This window comes from Lathamus discolor, unplaced genomic scaffold (assembly GCF_037157495.1).
Source record: "Lathamus discolor isolate bLatDis1 unplaced genomic scaffold, bLatDis1.hap1 Scaffold_136, whole genome shotgun sequence".
Lineage (NCBI taxonomy): Eukaryota > Metazoa > Chordata > Aves > Psittaciformes > Psittacidae > Lathamus > Lathamus discolor.
The window spans coordinates 103,013-127,201 of NW_027069165.1; the positions used below are offsets into that span (position 1 = coordinate 103,013).

The following is a 24,189-nucleotide window of genomic DNA, read 5'->3' on the forward strand; positions in this document are numbered from 1 at the left end:
GGGGCACATCCATGCTTATAAATTATAGCGAAAACCCCCAAATCCGCTCGTTTTGGGTTAAAACTCATCCAATTGAAGAGAACTCGGGGGGGGGGGGTCACCATCCCCCCCTCCCCAGGGCATGGGACACCCCATTATATGGGGGGGACACACCCCAATGCGTCCTAGTGCCCCCCCCCCGCACTGGATGTGATGGGAACCCCCTCATGTCCCTCCCCCATCGCTCCCCCCCCCGGTCTGATGCATGGTGCCCCATCTGTGCCCTCCCCACCAAGTCCCAAGTGGGATCACAGGATCATGGAATGATGGGATCATGGGATTATGGAAACATGGAACGGATAATGGGATGATGGGATCATGGAATGATGGGATCATGGGATTATGGAAACATCGAATGGATAATGGGATGATGGGATCATAGGATGATGGGATCATGGAATGATGGGATCATGAGATTATGAAAACATGGAATGGATAATGGGATGATGGAATGATGGGATAATGGGATCATGGAATCATGCGATCACAGGATCATGAGATGGTGGGATCATGGGATCATGGAATGATGGGAGCATGGATTCATGGGATCATAAAATAATGGGATTATGGAAACATGGAGTCATGCAATGGATAATGGAATGATGGGATAATGAAATGATGGCATCATGGGATCACAGGTTTGTGGGATGATGTGATCATGGAATGATTGGATCATAGAATGATGGGATGACAGGATCATGGGATCACAGAATGAAAGCATGCGGGGCTCACAAAGATGATGGGATCATGGAATGATGGGATCACAGGGATGATAAGATGACAAGATCATAGAATGATGGGATCATGGAATGATAGGATCACAGGGATGACGGGACAACGGGCTCCTGAAATGGTGGCCTCATAAGGGTGATGGAACGATGGGCTCAGGGATGCTGAGCTCACAGGGATGATGGGATGCAGGGATCATGGAACGATTGGATCATGGAATGATGGGATGACAGGATCACAGGCTCATGGGATGATGGGATCATGTGATCACAGAATGATGGGATGCGGGGATCATGAAATGATGGGCTCATGGAATGATTCCCCACCAACCCCACCCCCACCCCCCCGCAGCGCGCACGCGCAGACCGGAGCACAGCCAAAGGTTTTTACTCCCCGAGCAGCCGCCACCAGGGGGCGCCACCGCTGCCAACACCGGGGGAGGGGGGGGAATGGGGGGGGGGAAACGTCACCGCCGGGGGGGTCCCGGAGCCTCTTCAGAGCTTCCGGCGCTGGGGGCGGAGCCTGGGGAAGAGCTGGGGGGAACGAGGGGGAAATGGGGATGGGGGCACCCACAGGGGATGGGGAGGGGGCACCCATAGGGGATAGGGATGGGGGCACCCATAGGGGATAGGGAGGGGGCACCCATAGGGGATAGGGAGGGGGCACCCATAGGGGATAGGGATGGGGGCACCCATAGGGGATAGGGAGGGGGCACCCATAGGGGATAGGGAGGGGGCACCCATAGGGGATAGGGATGGGGGCACCCATAGGGGATAGGGATGGGGGCACCCATAGGGGATAGGGAGGGGGCACCCATAGGGGATAGGGATGGGGGCACCCATAGGGGATAGGGAGGGGGCACCCATAGGGGATAGGGAGGGGGCACCCACAGGGGATGGGGAGGGGGCACCCATAGGGGATAGGGATGGGGCACCCATAGGGGATAGGGAGGGGGCACCCATAGGGGATAAGGATGGGGGCACCCATAGGGGATAGGGAGGGGGCACCCATAGGGGATAGGGAGGGGGCACCCATAGGGGATAGGGATGGGGGCACCCATAGGGGATAGGGAGGGGGCACCCATAGGGGATAGGGAGGGGGCACCCATAGGGGATAGGGATGGGGGCACCCATAGGGGATAGGGATGGGGGCACCCATAGGGGATAGGGAGGGGGCACCCATAGGGGATAGGGAGGGGGCACCCATAGGGGATAGGGATGGGGGCACCCATAGGGGATAGGGAGGGGGCACCCATAGGGGATAGGGAGGGGGCACCCACAGGGGATGGGGAGGGGGCACCCATAGGGGATAGGGATGGGGCACCCATAGGGGATAGGGAGGGGGCACCCACAGGGGATGGGGAGGGGGCACCCACAGGGGATAGGGATGGGGCACCCATAGGGGATAGGGAGGGGGGCACCCATAGGGGATAGGGAGGGGGCACCCATAGGGGATAGGGAGGGGGCACCCATAGGGGATAGGGATGGGGCACCCATAGGGGATAGGGAGGGGGCACCCATAGGGGATAGGGAGGGGGCACCCACAGGGGATGGGGAGGGGGCACCCATAGGGGATAGGGATGGGGCACCCATAGGGGATAGGGAGGGGGCACCCACAGGGGATGGGAAGGGGGCACCCACAGGGGATAGGGATGGGGCACCCATAGGGGATAGGGATGGGGGCACCCATAGGGGATAGGGATGGGGCACCCATAGGGGATAGGGAGGGGGGCACCCATAGTGGTTAGGGAGGGGGGCACCCATAGGGGATAAGGATGGGGGCACCCATAGGGGATAGGGAGGGGGGCACCCATAGGGGATAGGGAGGGGGGCACCCATAGGGGATAGGGATGGGAGCACCCACAGGGGATAGGGATGGGGGCACCCATAGGGGATAGGGAGGGGGCACCCATAGGGGATAGGGAGGGGGCACCCACAGGGGATAGGGATGGGGGCACCCATAGGGGATAGGGAGGGGGCACCCACAGGGGATGGGGAGGGGGCACCCATAGGGGATAGGGATGGGGCACCCATAGGGGATAGGGATGGGGGCACCCATAGGGGATAGGGATGGGGCACCCATAGGGGATAGGGAGGGGGGCACCCATAGTGGTTAGGGAGGGGGGCACCCATAGGGGATAAGGATGGGGGCACCCATAGGGGATAGGGAGGGGGGCACCTATAGGGGATAGGGAGGGGGGCACCCATAGGGGATAGGGATGGGAGCACCCACAGGGGATAGGGATGGGGGCACCCATAGGGGATAGGGAGGGGGGCACCTATAGGGGATAGGGAGGGGGCACCCATAGGGGATAGGGAGGGGGCACCCATAGGGGTTAGGGAGGGGGGCACCCATAGGGGATAGGGATGGGGGCACCCATAGGGGATAGGGAGGGGGCACCCATAGGGGATAGGGATGGGAGCACCCATAGGGGATAGGGAGGGGGCACCCATAGGGGATAGGGAGGGGGGCACCCATAGGGGATAGGGATGGGGCACCCATAGGGGATAGGGATGGGGCACCCATAGGGGATAGGGAGGGGGGCGCCCATAGGGGATAGGGATGGGGGCGCTTACAGGACACGGGGCCGGGTCCCCCCCGCACTCACCCCGAAGTAGTTGCGGGGCACGAAGCCCTCGTGCCCGTACAGGGACCCCCACCACCAATCCACCTCCCCGGGGCGCTGCCGCCGCAGCACCGTCACCGGCTCCCCCTCCCGGAAGGAGAGCTCGTCCCCGAGCGCCGCGCTGTAATCCCAGAGCGCGTAAACCACGCCGCTGTTGAGCACCCCCATGCCCTGCTCCACCTCTGCGGGACAGGAGAGGGACCGGGCTCAGCACCCGGGCACAGAGCCCCTGCACCCAACACAGCCCCATTGCCCGCTCCACCTCTGCGAGGGACACGGGGACCATGAGCATCAATGAACAGAGCCCCTGCACCCAACACAGCCCCATTGCCTGCTCCACCTCTGTGGAAACAGGGACAGGGACCAGGACCAGCAGCCAGGAACAGAGCCCCTGAACCCCAAACACAGCCCCTGAACCCCAAACACAGCCCCTGAACCCCAAACACACCCCTCCCCCCCCCCATCTCCCATCCACATCCCAGTTTCCCCCTCAGCATCCACAGTTCCCAGCGCCTGCAACCCCCAGGACACCCCCCCTGCACCCAGCGCCCCAGGATCTTCCCCCTTCCCCACTGCACCCACTGCTCCCTTCCTGGTCCCCATAGAACCCCATAGTACCCCCCAGCCTCACAGCTCCCAGTGCCCCCCAGGCCCACACACCCCATAGCCACAGGCTCCCAGCATCCCCAGTACCCCCCAGCACCCACGGTGCCCCCATCCTGCATCCTCCCAGTGCTCCCAGTGCCTCCATAGCCCCAGCACCCTCATTACCCCCATTGCAGCCATTCCCCTCATAAGCCCACATCACCCCCATCTCCCCTATTTCCCTCATTGCCCCCATTCCCACATTGCCAGCATTGCCCCCATTATCCCATTGCCCCCATTGTTTCCATTGCCTCTATTACCCACACTGCCCCCATTCCCCCATCTCCCCTCTTACCCCTATTGCCCCCCCCATTGCCAGCATTGCCTCCATTACCCCCATTACCTCTTTGCCCCCATTATCCCATTGCCCCCATTACCCTCATTACCCCATTGCTTCCATTGCCCCCATTACACCATTGCCCCCATTACCCCATTGCCCATTACCCTCATTGCCACATTACCCCCATTAAACCATTACCCCATTACTCCCATTGCCCCCATTACCCCCATTACACCATTGCTCCCATTACCCCATTGCCCCCATTACCCCCATTGCCCCCATCACCCCCATTACCCCATCACCCCACTGCCCCAGCCCCCCCCGGCCCGCTGCTACCAGTGAGGTAGTTGTAGCAGTCGCTGTAGCCCTCCCGGTACGGGTCGCACTTCTCCACGGCCAGGCTGCCGTCGCTGGTGGTGGTGGCGAAGATGGCGGCCCCATGGCGCACCAGGGCCACGCAGACGCTGGTGTCATTGCACGAGGCTGCGCAGTGCAGGGGGGTCCTGGGGGGGGAAGGGACGGAGCCATGGGAGACCTGAGCACATCCCTCTGCATCCATCCCATAACACACATCCACCCTATCCCATAACACACATCCCTCTGCATCCATCCCATAACACACATCCACCCCATCCCATAACACACATCCCTCTGAATCCATTCCATAATACACATCCATCCCATCCCATAACACACATCCGTCCCATCCCATAACACACATCCCTCTGCGTCCATCCCATAACACGCACCCATCTCATCCCATAACACACATCCCTCTGCATCCATCCCATAACACACATCCCTCTGCATCCATCCCATAACACACATCCATCCCATCCCATAACACACATCCAATCCCTTCCCATCCCATAACACACATCCCTCTGCATCCATCCCATAACACACATACATCCCATCCCATAACACACATCCAATCCCTTCCCATCCCATAACACACATCCCTCTGCATCCATCCCATAACACACATCCATCCCATCCCATAACACACATCCCTCTGCATCCATCCCATAACACACATCCATCCCATCCCATAACACACATCCAATCCCTTCCCATCCCATAACACACATCCCTCTGCATCCATCCCATAACACACATCCATCCCATCCCATAACACACATCCAATCCCTTCCCATCCCATAACACACATCCATCCATATCCCCATCCATCCCCATCCCATTCCCATCCCTCTGCGTCCCCATCCTATCCATCCACATCCTATCACATCCATCCTATCCCATCCCGTCCATCCTACCCCATTCCCATCCACCTACATCCCCATCCCACCCCCTGCCCATGCCCACCCCCATCCCATCCCCACCCCCTCCCCATCCCACCCGCAGCCGCTGAGGGCTCCAGCCCCGGTTCCCAGGGCGCGGGGGGTCGCTCCCTGCCCCGCCGCCCCTCACCAGCCGTGGCTGTCGGGGGAGTTGACGTTGGCTCCGCTGGCGATGAGGAACTCGACGATGCCGTAGTGGGCCCCGCAGATGGCGTTGTGCAGCGCCGTGATGCCCTCGTCGTTGGGCTGGCTCGGGTCGTTCAGCTGCGGCACCGCACAGCGCCCTGTGCCCCACGGCACCCGCACGGCACCCCCTGTGCCCCTCCCCTGTGGCCCATGGCACCCACACGGCGCCCCCACAGCACCCCTCTGCCCCACGGCACCCCCACAGAACCTTTGTGCCACACCCCAGAGCACCCCTGCGCCCCGGGGCCACCCTTGCGCCCCCTCTACCCCAGCACCACCCCCAGAGCACCCCCCCTGCATCCCAGTGCCACCCCCACAGCATCCCAGTGAACACCCATGTCCCCCAGAGCATCCCTGTACCCCAGGGCCACCCCCAGAGCATCATTCTGTCACCTCCATCACCCCACAGGTGCTCTCCCCATCATCCCCATCCTGCATCCCCTGGTCCCTCTCCCCGCATCCCCCTGTTCCTGCATCCCCTGGTCCCTCTCCCTGCATCCCCCGGTTCCTGTCCCCGCATCACCCGGTCCCTGCATCCCGGTCCCTGTTCCTGCATCCCTCCGGTCCCTCTCCCTGCATCCCCCGGTTCCTGTCCCCGCATCCCCCGGTCCCTGCATCCCTCCGGTCCCTGTCCCCGCATCCCCTGGTCCCTCTCCCTGCATCCCCCGGTTCCTGTCCCCTCATCACCCGGTCCCTGCATCCCCCTGGTCCCTCTCCCTGCATCCCCTGGTCCCTCTCCCTGCATCCCGCGGTCCCTGTCCCCGCATCCCCCGGTCCCTCTCCCCGCATCCCCCAGTCCCTGTCCCCGCATCCCCTGGTCCCTCTCCCTGCATCCCCCGGTCCCCGCATCCCGGTCCCGGCGCGGCCGCACCTCGGCCACCGCCTGCTGCACCACATCGAGCTCCCCGGTGAGCGCCGCGTCCAGCAGCAGCACGAGCGGGTTCAGCCGCACCCGCGCCCCGGGGCGCTTGCGGGGGGAGGCCGGGTCCCGCAGCGCCGAGCGCAGCTCCTGCCCCCCCCCGGCACCGGTAACGGCGTCAGCGGCCGCCGGGGGGCACCCAAGAGACAGCGGGGACCCCCCGGGGCACCCAAAGGACATCGGGGTCACCCAAGGTAACCGGTGCCATGGGGCACCAAGGGACAGCTGGGACCTCCCGGAGCACCCAAAGGACAGCAGGGTCCCCCCAGAGCACCCATTGCTATGGGGCACCCAAAGGACCCCAAGGTTCCCTCCAGGAGCACCCAAAGGACCCCGAAGTCCACCCCCCCGGGCACCCAAAGGACCCCAAGGTCCCCACCGCGGCACCCAAAGGACTCCAAGGCCCCCCACCCCGCGCACCCAAAGGACCCCAAGGCCCCCCGGGGCACCCAAAGGACCCCAATGTCCCCCCCGGGGCACCCAAAGGACCCCAAAGCCCCCCCCCGAAGCACCCAAAGGACCCCAAGGTCCCCCCGGGGCACCCAAAGGACCCCAAAGCCCCCCCCCGAAGCACCCAAAGGACCCCAAGGTCCCCCCGGGGCACCCAAAGGACCCCAAAGTCCCCCCCCGGAAGCACCCAAAGGACCCCAAGGTTCCCTCCAGGAGCACCCAAAGGACCCCAAGCCCCCCCCCCGAAGCACCCCAAGGCCCCCCCGTGGTGTCCCCGCTGCCCCCCCCCCCCCTCACCGGGGCGGGCGCGGGGCTGTCGGGGGGCGGCTCCGCGGGGGGGCTCTGGCGGCCTTCGCCGTGCGCGGGGGGCGCGGGTCCGGGCTCGGGGTCTCCAGGGGCGGGGGGGGGCCGGTGCAGGAGCCTCGTGATGAGCTCCTGGTACTGGCGGGCGCGGGGCGGCGGCCCCGGGCTCTGCTCCATGGACCCGCGGCGCTTCAGCGGCCGCGGCATCTCCGCGAGCGAGCGCGCCACGGCGCGGAACTCGGGGTCCCGCTGCGCCTCCGGGGGCAGCACCGGCTGCAGCCGCGTCGGGCTCAGCGGCCGCTGCAGGGCCTCGGGCTCCGGCGCCGACACCTCCGGGTCCAGCTCCGGGTCCGCCTCCGGCAGAGCCGGCTCCGACGGGAGCGGCCGGGACGGGGCCGCGGCTGAGGGGAAAAGGGGAGGGGGGAGCCCAAGGGATCCCCGGGGATGGAGACCACGGAGCCAGGGATGGAGCCCCCGGACCCCTCCTGTGGACCCCGGACCCCTCCTGTGCCCCCCAGAGCCCAGGGATGGAGCCCCCGGACCCCTCCTGTGGACCCTGGACCCCAGGGATGGAGCCCCCGAAGCCCAGGGATGAAGACAAGACCCTGGAAGCCTCCTGCGGAGCCCAGGGATGGAGCCCCCAGAACCCTCCTGTGTCCCCTGGACCCCAGGGATGGAGACCCCGGAGCCCTCCTGTGGACCCCGGACCCCAGGGATGGAGCCCCCAGAAACCTCCTGTGTCCCCTGGACCCCAGGGATGGAGCCCCCGGAGCCCAGGGATGAAGACCCTGGAACCCTCCTGTGGAGCCCAGGGATGGAGACCCCGGAAACCAGGGATGGAGACCCCGGAAACCAGGGATGGAGACCCTGAACCCCAGGGGTGGCAACCCCGGATCCCAGGGATGGAGCCCCCGGATCCCAGGGATGGAGACCCCGGAACCCTCCTGTGGACCCCAGACCCCAGGGACAGAGCCCCCGGAACCCTCCTGTGTCCCCTGGATCCCAGTGCTGCAGCCCCGAACCCTTCTGTGCCCCCCCAAACCCCTCCTGTGCCCCCCAGTGCTGCAGCCCCCCCCCCCCCATCCCAGACCTCACCTTCCCCGGGGGGCAGCGCAGGTCCCTGGGGCTGCTTCTGCGGTGCCCTCGCCGCGGAGGGGGGGGGTCCCAGGGGCAGCGCCCGGGGCCCGCCCCCCCCCTGCTCCCAGAACGCGTTTTGGAGCTTGAAGATCATCGAGAGCGGCAGCGGCTTCTGGCGGGGGGGGCGCGGCGCGGCGGGGGGGGGCACCGGGATGCGGGACACGGGCCAGGCCCGCGGCAGGGACCCGGCCCCCCCGCGCCGGAACGGCCCCTCCGGGCCCCGCCGCTCCCCCGGGGGCAGCTTGAAGTTGCGGGGCAGGGTGGAGCTGTGCGGGCCGTAGGCGGCGTCCTGCGGGGCACGGCGTGAGCGCGGAACGGGACCCCCCTGGAACCGGGCCCTGCGCCCGTCACCCGGCATCGGGGCTGCGGGACCCCCATAACCGGGCCCTGCACCCATCACCGGGCACTGGGATGCAGGACCCCCATAACCGGGCCCTGCGCCCATCACCGGGCACTGGGATGCAGGACCCCCCATAACCGGGCCCTGCGCCCATCACCGGGCACTGGGATGCAGGACCCCCATAACCGGCCCCTGCGCCCATCACCGGGCACTGGGATGCAGGACCCCCATAACCGGGCCCTGCGCCCATCACCGGGCACTGGGATGCAGGACCCCCATAACCGGCCCCTGCGCCCATCACCGGGCACTGGGATGCAGGACCCCCATAACCGGGCCCTGCGCCCATCACCGGGCACTGGGATGCAGGACCCCCATAACCGGCCCCTGCGCCCATCACCGGGCACTGGGATGCAGGACCCCCATAACCGGCCCCTGCGCCCATCACCGGGCACTGGGATGCAGGACCCCCATAACCGGCCCCTGCGCCCATCACCGGGCACTGGGATGCAGGACCCCCATAACCGGGCCCTGCGCCCATCACCGGGCACTGGGATGCAGGACCCCCATAACTGGCCTCTGCGCCCATCACCGGGCACTGGGATGCAGGACCCCCATAACCGGCCCCTGCGCCCATCACCGGGCACTGGGATGCGGGACCCCTCCGGAACCGGGCCCTGCGCCTGTCACCGGGCATCAGGGCTGTGGGACCCCCATAACTGGCCCCTGTGCCCATCACCCAGCACTGGGATGTGGGACCCCCCCCGGAACCGGGCCCTGGGATGCGGGACCCCCCCTGGAACCGGGCCCAGCACCCATCACCAGGCACTGGGGCTGTGGGACCCCCTCTGGACCCAGCCCCTGTGCCCGTCACTGGGCACTGGGATGCGGGACCCCCATAACCGGCCCCTGTGCCCATCACCAGGTACTGGGATGTGGGACCCCCCCGGACCCAGCCCCTGCACCCATCACCCAGCATTGGGATGCGGGGACCCCACAACCAGCCCCTGCGCCCATCACCCGGCACTGGGGCTGTGAGACCCCCATAACCATCCCCTGTGGCCATCACCAGGTACTGGGATGTGGGACCCCCCCACAAGCTCTCACCTTGCCACCCCCAGCCCCATCCAGGCTCGACTCCCTCCATGGTGACAGCATCAGCCCCAGTGATGGGGAGGGACCTAAAGGGGGGGGACACAAACAAAGGGGTCAGGGGCACCCCAACACCCCCCCCCAGGGCACCCCAAAACGGCTCTGGAGCCCCCCCCCCCCCCCATTGCTCACGGTCAAACCCCCCCCCGCTGGGGGGCTTCTTCTCATAGACCAGGTCCAGGTCGGACTCATTCCAGCTCTTCTGCGGGCGCCGCTTGAGCGCGGAGTCATCTGGGGGGGGGCACGGAGCTGAGGGACCCCCCCGTGGCACAGGGACCCCCCCCATGGCACCCAGAGTGGGTATGGGGGGGGCAGCCATGGGGATGGGGACACCCAAGGATGGATGGGGGCACCCACGGGGATAGGGACACAGAGATGGGGACACCCAAGGATGGGAACGGGACAGGGACACCCATGGGGATGGGGATAGGGCCACCGATGGATGGAGTGGGACGGGGACACCCATGGGGATGGGGACACCCACAAATGGGATTGGGGCATCCATGGACGGGAATGGGATGGGGACACCCACGGATGGATTAGGGACACCCATGGGGATGGGGACACCTATGGATGGACTGGGGACACCCATGGGGATGGGAATGGGATGGGGACACCTATGGATGGACTGGGAACACCTATGAAAGGGATTGGGGCACCCATGGATGGGAATGGGATGGGGGCACCCATGGGGATGGGGACACCCACGGATGCACTGGGGGTGCCTTAGGATGGATGGGGGACACCCCGGGACTGGAGCCCCCCATGGGATCATCACCGCCCCCCCCCCATGCCCAGCCCAGGACTGCCCCCCCCCCTCCCCTTGCCCCCCCGCCGCCCTCACCCTGTGCCCGGAAGGCCGCGGCCCCCCCCGCTGATGGATGGGTAGAGCCCGTGCATCTCATAGGGGGGCGGTGCAAGGGGTCGGGGCCCCCCCCCCATTCCCAGCAGCTCATAGGGGCGGAGGGGGGGGCGCGGGGACGAGGCTCGGCCCCCCGCGGGCACCGCCAGCAGCTTGGGCCTAGGGGAAGGGGCCCGATCCTCGCCCGGCAGGAAATGGGGGGCCCGGGGGGAGCCGGGGGGGCCCAGCGCGTCCCCCGCCCCCTCGGGGGTCTCCAGGCTCCTGCGCGCCAGGGGGGAGCGGCTCCGGCCGGGAATGTCCTGGGATGGGGACGGGAACAGAGCGGGAGAGGGGGTGTCCCCCCCTGCTGCCACCGCAATTCCCCCTCCAATCCCTGCCACCCAATCCCCATCCCAACAATCCCCATCCCAACAACTCCCACCCCCAACTCCCATCCCAACAATTCCCACCCCCAATTCCCATCCCAACAATTTCCATGCCCCGATTCCCACCCCCCAATTCCCACCCCCCAATTCCCAACAATTCCCCCCCCCAGGTCCCCCCCATTCCTACCCTGGGGGGGGGCCCGGGCCCGTCGCTCCAGAGGGACTCGAGCTGCCGGGACAGCTCATCCACCTTGGCCACGGCCGTGTCCAGCTCCACCTGCTTCAGGTCCATGTGCTGCATGGCCAGCGCTGGGGGGGGGCACATGTGGGGCGGGGGGGGGGGGGGTCAGCCTGCACCCCATAGCGTGCCCCATAGCACCCTTTGGGTGCCCCCACTCACACTGGAAGGTGAGGTCCAGCAGGTCCTGAGCGCTCTGCAGCCGCTCGCTCGCCATGGCGATACCTGCAGGGGGGATTGGGGATGTCGTGATAATTGGGACACACACACACACACAGAGGACCCCCCCCCACCGCTGAGCCCCAATCCCTTGGGAACGCCGGAGCGGGATGTGCCGGGGCCCGTTCTCCGCATTAGCATAATTAGCAGTAATTAACGCATCGCAAGGAGCCGGCGCCGCCCCCCCCCCGGGCATGGCGCTGATTTGAGGGGGGGGACCCCCCTTTTACATTGGGGTCACCCTATGGAGGGGCCCCCATAGAATAGGGACCCCCGCACCCATGGGTGCCCCATGGCCAAGGGGGGGTGGGGGTCAATGGGTGTCAAGGGGCGGTTTTGGGGTGCCCCCCCCCCCCCCCGCCGCGGCCCCCACCCAGCCGGCTCCGCCCGGTTCTCGCCCCCGGGGACACCGGACGAGCCGCGGCTCGCCCGGGCCGGGCGGGGAGAGGGGGGGTGGACGGGAAAGGAACCGCCCCCCCCCCCGCCCCGGCGCCCGAAAACAGAGCCCAGAGACCCCAAAACTGAGCGATATGACCCCAAAACTGAGCCAAACGACACCAAACTGAGCGAAATAATCCCAAAACTGAGCGAAATGACCCCGAAACTGAGCCCAGATACCCCAAAACTGAAATGATCCCAAAACTGAGCCAAACGACCCCAAAACTGAGCGAAATGACCCCAAAACTGAGCCAAATGATCCCAAACTGAGTGAAATGACCCCAAAACTGAGCCCAGAGACCCCAAAACTGAAATGACCCCAAACCTGAGCCCAGAGACCCCAAACTGAGTGAAATGACCCCAAAACTGAGCTGAGACCCCAAAACTGAAACGACCCCAAACTGAGTGAAATGACCCCAAAACTGAGCCAAATGACCCCAAACTGAGTGAAATGACCCCAAAACTGAGCCCAGAGACCCAAACCTGAGAGAAATGACCCCAAAACTGAGCCAAATGACCCCAAACTGAGTGAAATGATCCCAAAACTGAGCTGAGACCCCAAAACTGAAATGACCCCAAAACTGAGCCAAATGACCCAAAACAGAGCCAAATGACCCAAAACTGAGCTCAGAGCCCCAAAACTGAGCCAAATGCCCCCAAAATGAGTCTAGATCCCCCCAAACTGAGTCCAGAGACCCCAAAACTGAGCCCCGAGCTCCAAAACTGAGCCAAATGCCCGAAACCCGAGATCAGAGCCCCCAAAACCGGACCTGGGAACCCCAAAACTGAGCCCTGAGCCCCCAACCGGACCCCAGCACCCCGAAACTGACCCCCGCCCCCCAAACCGGACTTGGGCACCCCAAAACAGAGCCGGCACCGCGGGGAGCCCCGTCTGCACCCCAGTACCCCGAAACTGACCCCGGCACCCTAAAACTGACCCCAGCACCCTAAAACTGACCCCAGCACCCCCAAACCAGATCCCAGCACCCCGAAACCGACCTCGGCACCCTAAAACTGACCCCAGCACCCCCAAACCAGACCCCAGCACCCCGAAACTGACCCCGGCACCTCAGTGTGTGACCTTAGCACCCCGAAACTGACCCCAGGGCCCCGAAACAGAGCCCAGCACCCTAAAACCGGACCCCAGCACCCCGAAACTGAGCCCAGCACCCCGAAACAGAGCGGGGCACCTCAGGGCGCGACCTTAGCACCCCGAAACTGACTCCGGCACCCTAAAACTGACCCCTGCATGCCAAACAGGACCTCAGCCCCCCGAAACTGACCCCAGCACCTCAGGGTGCGACCTTAGCACCCCGAAACTGACTCCGGCACCCCATGGTGCCCCTCCGCACCTGAACCCGACCCGGGGCACCCAAAGGTGCTCCTGCACCCCCCAGCACCCCAAAACAGAGCCCAGCACTCCATGGTGTCCCCCTCAGCACCCAAAGCGGACCAGGGGCTCCCAAAGGTGCCCCGGTACCCCCCAGCAGCCCAAAACAGAGCCCAGCACCCAATGGTGCCCCCCCCAGCACCCGAACCCGAACCGGGGCACCCAAAGGTGCCCCCGCACCCGAACCGGACCCTGGGCACCCAAAGGTGCCCCCATACACCCCAGTACCCCAAAACAGAGCCCAGCACCCCATGGTGCACCACCCCAGCACCCGAACCGGACCCGGGGCACCCAAAGGTGCTCCCGCACCCCCCAGCACCCCAAAACAGAGCCCAGCACCCAAGGGTGCCCCCCCCAGCACCCGAACCGGACCCGGGGCACCCAAAGGTGCTCCCGCACCCCCCAACACCCCAAAACAGAGCCCAGCACCCAAGAGTGCCCCCCCCAGCACCCGAACCGGACCCGGGGCACCCAAAGGTGCTCCCGCACCCCCCAACACCCCAAAACAGAGCCCAGCACCCAAGAGTGCCCCCCCCAGCACCCGAACCGGACCCGGGGCACCCAAAGGTGCTCCCGCACCCCCCAACACCCCAAAACAGAGCCCAGCACACCATGGTGCCCCCCCCCGCACCCGAACCGGACCCGGGGCACCCAAAGGTGCCCCCGTACCACCCCCCCGCACCCCGTTTCCCACCTGGGGGTCGGTGCCGGAGCCGGAGCCGCGCCCGCGTCCCCTCCGCCCAATTCCAGAGCTCTGGATCACGCGGGGGAGGCGCGGAGCGGGGGGGGCCGCGCCCTGCGCCCCAGGGTGCGAGGGGGGGCGGCTCCCTCGGGAGCGGGGCGGGGGTACCTGTGCCTTTAAACGCGGCCGCCAGCGCCCAGGCCACGCCCACAGTGGGCAGGGCTACGGTGTGGCCACGCCCCCTCCCCTCCTGGCGGAGCGTACCAAGGACCCCAAGGGGAAGGGGGGAAAGGGGCGGGGCCGCGCTGGGTGGGCGCGTCCGGAAAGGGGCGGGGCTACGCGGGGCGAGAGGCGCACATGGAGGGTGAGTGGGGGGGGCCGCGGGGGCAAATGGAGACATGGGGGGGGCCCATAGAGACGGGGGGGGCACGGGGGATATGGGATGGTCCCATAGGGACATGGCGGGCACAGGAGGATATGGGGGGGGGCCATAGAGACATGGGGGGCACAAGAGGATATAGGGGGTCCCATAGGGACATGGGGGGGCCCATAGAGACATGGGGGGCACAGGGGGATATGGGGGGGCCCATAGGGACATGGGGGGGGCACAGGGCAAAAGGAGGTACCTATACAGATGGGGGAGGACAGAGGGGATATGGGGGGGTCCCATAGGGACATGGGGGGGGCATAGGGGATATGGGGGTGCCATAGGCACATGAGGGGGGCACAAGGGACATGAGGGTGTCCCATGCCCTAAGTGCCCCCCCTGTCCCTCCCCAGGCCCGCTGCGGTTCCAGTGCCCCCCCGAGTTCGAGGCCGCGCCCCCCCCGGGCCCCTCCTTGGCCGGTGCCGCCTCCGAGCTGTGGCTGATCCGGGCCCCCCCCGACTTCCACCCGGAGAGGTCAGAGCGGGGGGGGGGGGGCACAGAGGATTGGGGTGCATGGGGGGGCACAGAGCATTGGGGTGCGTGGGGGGGCACACACAGCATTGGGTGCATGGGGGGGCACAGAGCATTGGGGTGCGTGGGGGGGCACACACAGCATTGGGGTGCATGGGGGGTCACAGAGCATTGGGGTGCATGGGGGGGCACACACAGCATTGGGGTGCATGGGGGGGCACAGAGCATTGGGGTACGTGGGGGGGCACACACAGCATTGGGGTGCATGGGGGGTCACAGAGCATTGGGGTGCATGGGGGGGCACAGAGCATTGGGGGGCATGGGGGGCACAGAGCATTGGGGGGCATGGGGGGGCACACACAGCATTGGGTGCATGGGGGGGCACAGAGCATTGGGGTGCATGGGGGGGCACACACAGCATTGGGTGCATGGGGGGGCACAGAGCATTGGGGGGCATGGGGGGGCACAGCATTGGGGGGCACAGAACATTGGGGTGCATGGGGGGAGTGACAGCGCTATGGGGGGGGGGGGGTGCAGCAGCGCCATTGCCCCCCCCCCTCACATCCTTGCCCCCCCCAGCCTGGAGGGATGCTCGGTGCCCCTGGACCACTCCGTGCAGCTCCAGCCCCTCCCGCACGGGAGCGCTGCTGAGGACAACGGCGCCCATTGCCTCTATGGGGCGCGGGGGGCGCCGGGGGGGGCCGGGGGCCTCCTCCTCCTGTCCCCGATGGCCCCAAGCGGCGCCTTGGGCTGTGCCCCCCCCCTGCGCGGGGTCCTCTCCATCACCTGCGGCTTCGGGCCCCCCCCGGAGCCCCCCCCCACCAGGAGGAAGAAGAAGAAGAGGAAGAAGGGAGGCGATGGAGGAGCCCCCCGAGGGGCGCCCCCAGGTGGGCAGGAGGGGGAGCACAAGGAGGAGGCTATGGGGTGACCCCCATAGTCCCCATTGCTCCCCATTACCCCATGGCCCCCACTGTGATGCCATTCCATGGATAAAACCCATTTTATTATGGATCAGGATCGGGGCTCACTTGGGGGTCTGCAGGAAGGGTTCGTGCAGGACATCAAAGAGGCGCTTGGCCTATGGGGGGGATATGGGGGGGGGCATGAGGGGACAATGGGGGGCACCGTATGTGTCCCCCCCCCCTCCAGCCCCCATCTCACCTTTTGGGGCCCCACACCAGGACAAAGGGATAAATCCTCCTTGGTGGCGGCCACCAGGGCTGCGAGTGACTGGGGGGGGGCACGTGGGGGGGGTCAGGGCTGTGCCCCCAGCCCCACTGTGCCCCATAGCAGGGGGGTCAGGACTCACCCCAAAGGTGCTGAGCAGGCTCAGGGCGTCCGTCCTGTTCACTGCCCTGATGCTGGTCAAGCAGTCGCTCATCTGTGGGGCAACAGGACCCACACATAGGGGGTGAGGGGACCCCCATAGTGGGACCCCCACATTGGGATCAATGGGACCCCCACATTGGGATGAATGGAACCCCCATTGGGATGAATGGATCCCCCCATTGGGATGAATGGAACCCCCCACTGGGATCAATGGGATCCCCCACTGGGATCAATGGGCCCGGGGCCCCGGCCTCACCCTGGGCAGGAAGCCCTGGTCCAGGCGCTCCCGCAGCAGATCCGGGGGCTTCTGCTCGAAGGCTTTGTAGGTCTCCAGGTACCGGGCGGCCTCCTCGGGGCTGGGGGCACAGAGCGGGGAGTCCCATAGGGGCCAATGGGGTCCCCATGGGTGACAATGGGGTGTCCATAGGTGACAATGGGGTGTGCATAGGCGACAGTGGGGTCCTATGGGTGACAGTGGGGTACCCCCCCATAGGTGACAGTGGGGTCTGCCACAGGTGAAAATGGGGTCCCCATGGGTGACAATAGGGTGTCCATAGGTGACAGTGAGGTGTCCCCCCCATAGGTGACAATGGGGTGTCCATAGGTGACAGTGAGGTGTCCCCCCCATAGGTGACAATGGGGTGTCCATAGGTGACAATGGGATGTCCATAGGTGACAGTGAGGTAGGTCCCCCATAGGTGACAGTGGGGTGTCCATAGGTGACAGTGGGGTCCCCCCTGGTACCTCCAGGCCAGCAGGAGGGTGCAGTCACTCAGGACACAAATCTTGGCCAGGTCCTTCAGTGCTCGCTGGGGATCCTTCTGTGGCCATAGAGAGAGATGGGATGCATGGGATAAGGATGCATGGGATAAGGGATGCATGGGATAAAGGGTACATGGCATAAGGGATGCATGGGATAAGGATCCATGGGATAAAGGGTACATGGGATAAGGATGCATGGGATAAGGATGCATTGGATAAAGGGTACATGGGATAAGGGATACAGGGGATAAAGGGTACATGGGAAAAGGGGTATATGGGATAAGGGATATATGGGATAAGGGGTACATGGGGTAAGGGATACATGGGATAAAGGGTACAGGGGATAAGGGGTACATGAGATAAGGGATGCATGGGATAAGGAATACATGGGATAAGGGATGCATGGGATAAAGGGTGCATGGGATAAGGGGTACATGAGATAAGGGATACATGGGATAAGGGATGCATGGGATAAGGGGTACATGGGATAAGGGGTACATGGGATAAGGGGTACATGGGATAAGGGATGCATGGGATAAGGGGTACATGGGATAAGGGGTACATGGGATAAGGGGTACATGGGATAAGGGATGCATGGGATAAGGGGTACATGGGATAAGGGATGCATGGGATAAGGGGTACATGGGATAAGGGGTACATGGGATAAGGGATGCATGGGATAAGGGGTACATGGGATAAGGGGAGATGGGATAAGGGATGCATGGGATAAGGGATGCATGGGATAAGGGGTACATGGGATAAGGGGTACATGGGATAAGGGGTACATGAGATAAGGGATACATGGGATAAGGGATGCATGGGATAAAGAGTACATAGGATAAGTGGTACATGGGATAAGGGATGCATGGGATAAGGGGTACATGGGATAAGGGGTACATGGGATAAGGGGTACATGGGATAAGGGATGCATGGGATAAGGGGTACATGGGATAAGGGGTACATGGGATAAGGGGTACATGGGATAAGGGATGCATGGGATAAGGGGTACATGGGATAAGGGATGCATGGGATAAGGGGTACATGGGATAAGGGGTACATGGGATAAGGGATGCATGGGATAAGGGGTACATGGGATAAGGGGTACATGGGATAAGGGATGCATGGGATAAGGGGTACATGGGATAAGGGGTACATGGGATAAGGGGTACATGGGATAAGGATTGCATGGGATAAGGGGTACATGGGATAAGGGGAGATGGGATAAGGGATGCATGGGATAAGGGATGCATGGGATAAGGGGTACATGGGATAAGGGGTACATGGGATAAGGGATGCATGGGATAAGGGGTACATGGGATAAGGGGAGATGGGATAAGGGATGCATGGGATAAGGGATGCATGGGATAAGGGGTACATGGGATAAGGGGTACATGGGATAAGGGGTACATGAGATAAGGGATACATGGGATAAGGGATGCATGGGATAAAGAGTACATAGGATAAGTGGTACATGGGATAAGGGATGCAGGGATGCATGGGATAAGGGCTGCATGGGATAAGGTGTACATGGGATAAGGGATGCATGGGATAAGGGGTACATGGGATAAGGGGTACATGGGATAAGGGATGCATGGGATAAGGGGTACATGGGATAAGGGGTACATGGGATAAGGGATGCATGGGATAAGGGGTACATGGGATAAGGGATGCATGGGATAAGGGGTACATGGGATAAGGGGTACATGGGATAAGGGGTACATGGGATAAGGGAGGCATGGGATAAGGGGTACATGGGATAAGGGGTACATGGGATAAGGGATGCATGGGATAAGGGGTACATGGGATAAGGGATGCATGGGATAAGGGGTACATGGGATAAGGGATGCATGGGATAAGGGGTACATGGGATAAGGGGTACATGGGATAAGGGATGCATGGGATAAGGGGTACATGGGATAAGGGATGCATGGGATAAGGGGTACATGGGATAAGGGGTACATGGGATAAGGGATGCATGGGATAAGGGGTACATGGGATAAGGGATGCATGGGATAAGGGGTACATGGGATAAGGGGTACATGGGATAAGGGATGCATGGGATAAGGGGTACATGGGATAAGGGATGCATGGGATAAGGGGTACATGGGATAAGGGGTACATGGGATGCTGGGATCCCGGGATGAGGCTGTCGGGCTCTCACCACGTCCACCTGCAGCAGCAGCACCCGCAGCACAAAGCCCCGGCCCAGCTCCCGCAGGCGCTGATGGATGTAGTCGGGGTGAAGGTGGTGGTAGCGCAGGCTGAGGCAACCCAGAGATACCCATTGGTACCCACTGGTACCCGATCATACCCACTGACACCCATTGGCACCCACTGATACCCACTGACACCCACTGATACCCATTGACAGCCATCAGCACACATTAACACCCATTGATACCCATTGACTCCCAGGGGACACCCACTGGCAATCCCCACTGATACTCATGGGCACCCATGGGACACCCATAGGACACCCACTGACACCCATTAGACATCCATGGCACACCCCTGGCACACCCACTGACACCCATGGGACACCCATTGACACCCATGGGATGCCCATTGGCACCCACTGATATCCATTGACACCCTCTGATACCCATTGACACCTATGGGACACCCATTGGACACCCATGGGACACTGATTGACACCCAGGGGATACCCATTGACACTCATATGACACCCATTGACACCCATTAGACATCCATGGCACACCCATTAACACCCATTGACACCCACGGGACACCCATGGCACACCCCTTGACACCCACTGGCTCCCATGGGACACTAATAGAACACCCACTGACACCCATAAGACACCCACTGATACCCATTAGCACCCATTGACACCCACAGGATGCCCATTAACACCGATTGACACCCACTGGCACCCATGGGACACCCATAGCACACCCATTGACACCTATAGGACACCCACTGACACCCATTAGACATCCATGGCACACCCATGGGACATGCATTGACATCCATGGGACACCCATTGGTCACCCAGAGGACACCCCTGGCACACCCACTGACACCCATGGGACACCCATTGACACCCATGGGATGCCCATTGGCACCCACTGATACCCACTGACACCTATGGGACACCCATTGGACACCCATGGGACACCGATTGACACCCAGGGGATACCCATTGACACTCATATGACACCCATTGACACCCATTAGACATCCATTAGACATTCATGGCACACCCATTAACACCCCTTGACACCCACTGGCACCCATGGGACACTCATAGAACACCCACTGACACCCATAAGACACCCACTGATACCCATTAGCACCCATAGGACACCCATTGACACTCACAGGATGCCCATTAACACCGATTGACACCCACTGGCACCCATGGGACACCCATAGCACACCCATTGACACCCACTGACACCCATAGGACACCCAGTGACACCCACTGTCACCCATGGGACACCCACAGGACACCCATTGACACCCACTGTCACCCATGGGACACCCACAGGACACCCATAGGACACCCATTGACACCCACTGGCACCCATGGGACACCCATAGCACACCCATTGACACCCACTGACACCCATAGGACACCCAGTGACACCCACTGTCACCCATGGGACACCCACAGGACACCCATTGACACCCACTGGCACCCATGGGACACCCACAGGACACCCATTGACACCCACTGGCACCCATGGGACACCCACAGGACACCCATTGACACCCATAGGACACCCATTGACACCCACTGTCACCCATGGGACACCCACAGGACACCCATAGGACACCCATTGACACCCACTGGCACCCATGGGACACCCACAGGACACCCATTGACACCCCCTGACCCCCGTCACCTGAGGAAGAGGGCGCAGGAGCTCTGTCCCAGGACGTAGTCGGCGACGACGTCCCCGTACTCCCATGGGACGTTCCGGATGAAGCGCAGCACCGGGTTCCCGCGCTGGGGGGGGGCAGTGGTTGGGGGTCCCCAAGTGCCCCCCTTGCCCCACAGCAGCAGGGACAGACACCCCCCCACCCCCACCCACCATGGCACCAGGCTCACCCCCATGGGCTTCGGGGAGGGATCCTGGCCCCAGCCAATGGGAGGAGGTGGCTGGGGGGATTTCAGCCAATGGGAGGAGGCAAGTGGGTGGGTGTCAGCTCCCAGCCAACAGGAGGAAGAGTCTGGAGGATGCCAGCCAATGGGAGAGGAAGCTCTGGGGGGACCCCATATCCCAGCCAGTGGGAAGGCAGCTCAAGGTAGATCCCAGCCAATGGGAAGGGGAACTGTGGAGGCTCCCAGCCAATAGAGGGCAGGTCTGGGGTATCCAGCCAATGGGAGGGCAGCTCTGTGTAGATCCCAGCCAATGGGAAGGCAGCTGCAGCAGCTCCCAGCCAATGGGAGGGCAGCTCAGTGTAGATCCTAGCCAATGGGAGGGCAGCTCTAGGTAGATCCCAGCCAATGGGAGGGCAGGTCTGGGGGATCCAGCCAATGGGAGGGCAGACTGAGGGCTCTCAGCCAATGGGAGGGCAGCTCTGGGGCTCACCTGCCGCGGGCTGACCATGATGCTGCTGCTCCGGGGCCGGGACAGGGCTGGGGGGGGGACGGCCCCAGGGATCCCCCCCCCCAGTGCTGCCCCCCCTGGGTCCGGATCCTGCTCTGGTTCCTGCTCCTTGGGATCCGGTGGCACCGACGGGATCTGACGGGGGGAGGGTCAGCTCCAGACACCCCCACGATCCCCATTATCCTTTGATCCCCATTATCCCTCGCTCCTGGTGTCCCGTTATCCTGGTATCCCCATTATCTTGGTATCCCATTATCCCTCTCTCTTGCTCTCCTGATGTTCACTATCCTGGTATCCCCATTATCATGCTCTCCTGGTATTCCCAGTATCCTGGTACTCCCATTATCTCGGTACCCCGTTATCCCACTGTTTGTTATCCCATTATCCTTCTCTCCTGATGTCCTGCTCTCTTGGCATCCCATTATCCCTCTTTTGCTCTTCTGGTATCCAGTGTCCTGGTATCCCTTTATCCCCCTCCCCATTTCCCATTATCCCACTCTCCCAATTGTCCTCGTATCCCTGTTATCCCTCTCTCCCGCTCCTCAGCATCCTCCTATCCCGGTACATGGCCACAACCCCGACGTTTTCCAGACCTATCCCAATGATTCCCCCCCGTTCAAATCCCGGTTTTCCCTCCTGGATCCGGCTCTTCCCGGGTCTCCATTGCCTCGGGCTCTCGGGCCTGCCCCCCCCCCCCCCGTGTCCCGGTACCGGGGGCTCGCCGGGACCCTCCTTCCGCACCGCGGCCGCGTCCTCAGCCGCCGCCATCACCGCGGGGACGGCGCACAGCGATTGGCTACGGCGCTGCCGAGGCCCGCGCTGATTGGCTGGGTTAAAGGGCTGGGATATACCCCCTCCCCGGCGAGCTTTTCCCGCCACGGGGGCGTGAGCAACTCAGGCGCCGGACGCAGTGATTGGCTGAGGCGCTCTCAATCAGCGCGCACGAGCACGGTGATTGGCTGGGATAAAGCGCGGGGAAACGCCCCCTCCGTGGCGCGCTTCGGCCGCGTGGGGAGCACGGACACGCGGGCGGCACATGACGGGAGGCACGGACCCCTCCTCGTCATCCCCTCCCTGTCGCGATAGCTGTGACAGGGACACACCAGGTCCCCCCCGTGCCCCCCTGCTCCCACCCCAACGTACCCCAAAGCCTGGGCAGAGAGGCCCTAAAATTGAGGGACCCCCCCCCCCCGGAACCCCTGCAGTTGGGGGGGGGTCAGATTTGAGGCGGGGGGGCCACTGTTGGGGTTCAATCAGCTCTTTATGGACGTGGCGACACCTCGGTGACACTGTCCTACACACCGGCACAATGGGATGGAGCACAAGGGAACGTGACACACGGAGAAGGGGGGGCCACACGGGCTGCCCCCCCCTCCCCCGAACCCCCCAACTCCCAAAAAAGGGGGGGACCCACCCAAACCGGCCGCTCTTCCTCCCCCCCACTTCCCCTCCATGGGGTGCCCCATCGGGGGCTGGTAAAAACCGAGCATGGTGGGGGGGGGTTAATCCTTCTTCTTGTCCTCTGGAGGTTTGGGGGCCCCCGGCGGGGGGGGCAGCACTGTGGGGGGGGTGCTGGGGTGGGGGGGCGGGGGGGTGACCGTGTCCTCCCCACTGAGCCCAAATTCATTGACGCGGGTCAGGTCCACGCGGTAGATCCAGCGCTGGTACAGGTAAATGAAGAACACCACGTCTGGGGGGGGGGAACAGGGGTCAGGGGGTACAGGCAGGGACCCCCAGGACCCCATAAGCAGCAGGAGGAATCCCCCAGACCCCATAAAGGAACAGGATGGACACCCTGGACCCCATAAGCAGCAGGAGGGGCCCCCCAGACCCCATAAGCACCAGAAGGGACCCTCCAGGACCCCGTAAGGAGGAAGACGGACCCCCCTACCAGGACCCCATAAGAAGCAGGAGGGACTCCTCACAACCCCATAAGCAGCAGGAGGGACCCCTCAGGACCCCATAAGAAGCAGGAGGGACCCCTCAGGACCCCATAAGAAGCAGGAGGGACCCCTCAGGACCCCATAAGAAGCAGGAGGGACTCCTCACAACCCCGTAAGCACCAGAAGGGACCCTCCAGGATCCCACAAGGAACACGAGGGACCGCCCCCCCAGGACCCCATAAGCAGCAAGAGGGACCCCTCAGGACCCCATAAGAAGCAGGACAGACCCCCCCGGACCCCATAAGCAGCAGGAGGGATCCCCCAGGACCCTATAAAGGAAGGGGAGGGACCCCATAGGCAGCCATAGGGCCCCCCCATGCCCCCCCCGCCCGTACCATCCCGCAGGCAGCCTATCCTGTACATCATGGGCATCTTGATGAC

General features: G+C 63.6%; 4 protein-coding genes across 4 annotated transcripts; 1 reads left to right on the forward strand and 3 right to left on the reverse strand.

The window, feature by feature from the left end:
- Positions 1-1,139: 1,139 nt before the first annotated feature.
- On the reverse strand, positions 1,140-14,496 carry LOC136006277 (relA-associated inhibitor-like). The gene is given in 14 exon segments (XM_065664312.1): positions 1,140-1,301; positions 3,377-3,576; positions 4,656-4,822; positions 5,751-5,884; positions 6,678-6,815; positions 7,473-7,879; positions 8,574-8,904; positions 10,060-10,133; positions 10,237-10,335; positions 10,949-10,973; positions 10,975-11,265; positions 11,519-11,640; positions 11,732-11,794; positions 14,311-14,496. Coding segments are annotated over 13 exon segments (2,082 nt in total). The 5' UTR covers positions 11,787-11,794; positions 14,311-14,496; the 3' UTR covers positions 1,140-1,262.
- A 95-nt stretch (positions 14,497-14,591) lies between these two features.
- Positions 14,592-16,205, forward strand: LOC136006276 (DNA-directed RNA polymerase I subunit RPA34-like). The gene is made up of 3 exons (XM_065664311.1): positions 14,592-14,662; positions 15,079-15,199; positions 15,776-16,205. The coding sequence occupies exons 1-3, from the start codon at positions 14,656-14,658 to the stop codon at positions 16,122-16,124; spliced, it is 477 nt and encodes a 158-aa protein (XP_065520383.1). The 5' UTR covers positions 14,592-14,655; the 3' UTR covers positions 16,125-16,205.
- LOC136006274 (DNA excision repair protein ERCC-1-like) lies at positions 16,178-22,671 on the reverse strand. The gene is made up of 9 exons (XM_065664310.1): positions 22,577-22,671; positions 21,848-22,000; positions 21,158-21,261; positions 19,449-19,548; positions 17,270-17,346; positions 16,782-16,881; positions 16,506-16,577; positions 16,358-16,426; positions 16,178-16,274 (listed from the first exon to the last, which is right to left on the reverse strand). The coding sequence occupies exons 1-9, from the start codon at positions 22,631-22,633 to the stop codon at positions 16,221-16,223; spliced, it is 786 nt and encodes a 261-aa protein (XP_065520382.1). The 5' UTR covers positions 22,634-22,671; the 3' UTR covers positions 16,178-16,220.
- A 436-nt stretch (positions 22,672-23,107) lies between these two features.
- LOC136006278 (putative lipid scramblase CLPTM1) lies at positions 23,108-24,183 on the reverse strand. The gene is made up of 2 exons (XM_065664313.1): positions 24,144-24,183; positions 23,108-23,555 (listed from the first exon to the last, which is right to left on the reverse strand). Exons 1-2 carry the CDS (start codon positions 24,178-24,180, stop codon positions 23,368-23,370), a joined length of 225 nt encoding a protein of 74 aa, XP_065520385.1. The 5' UTR covers positions 24,181-24,183; the 3' UTR covers positions 23,108-23,367.
- Positions 24,184-24,189: the final 6 nt, after the last annotated feature.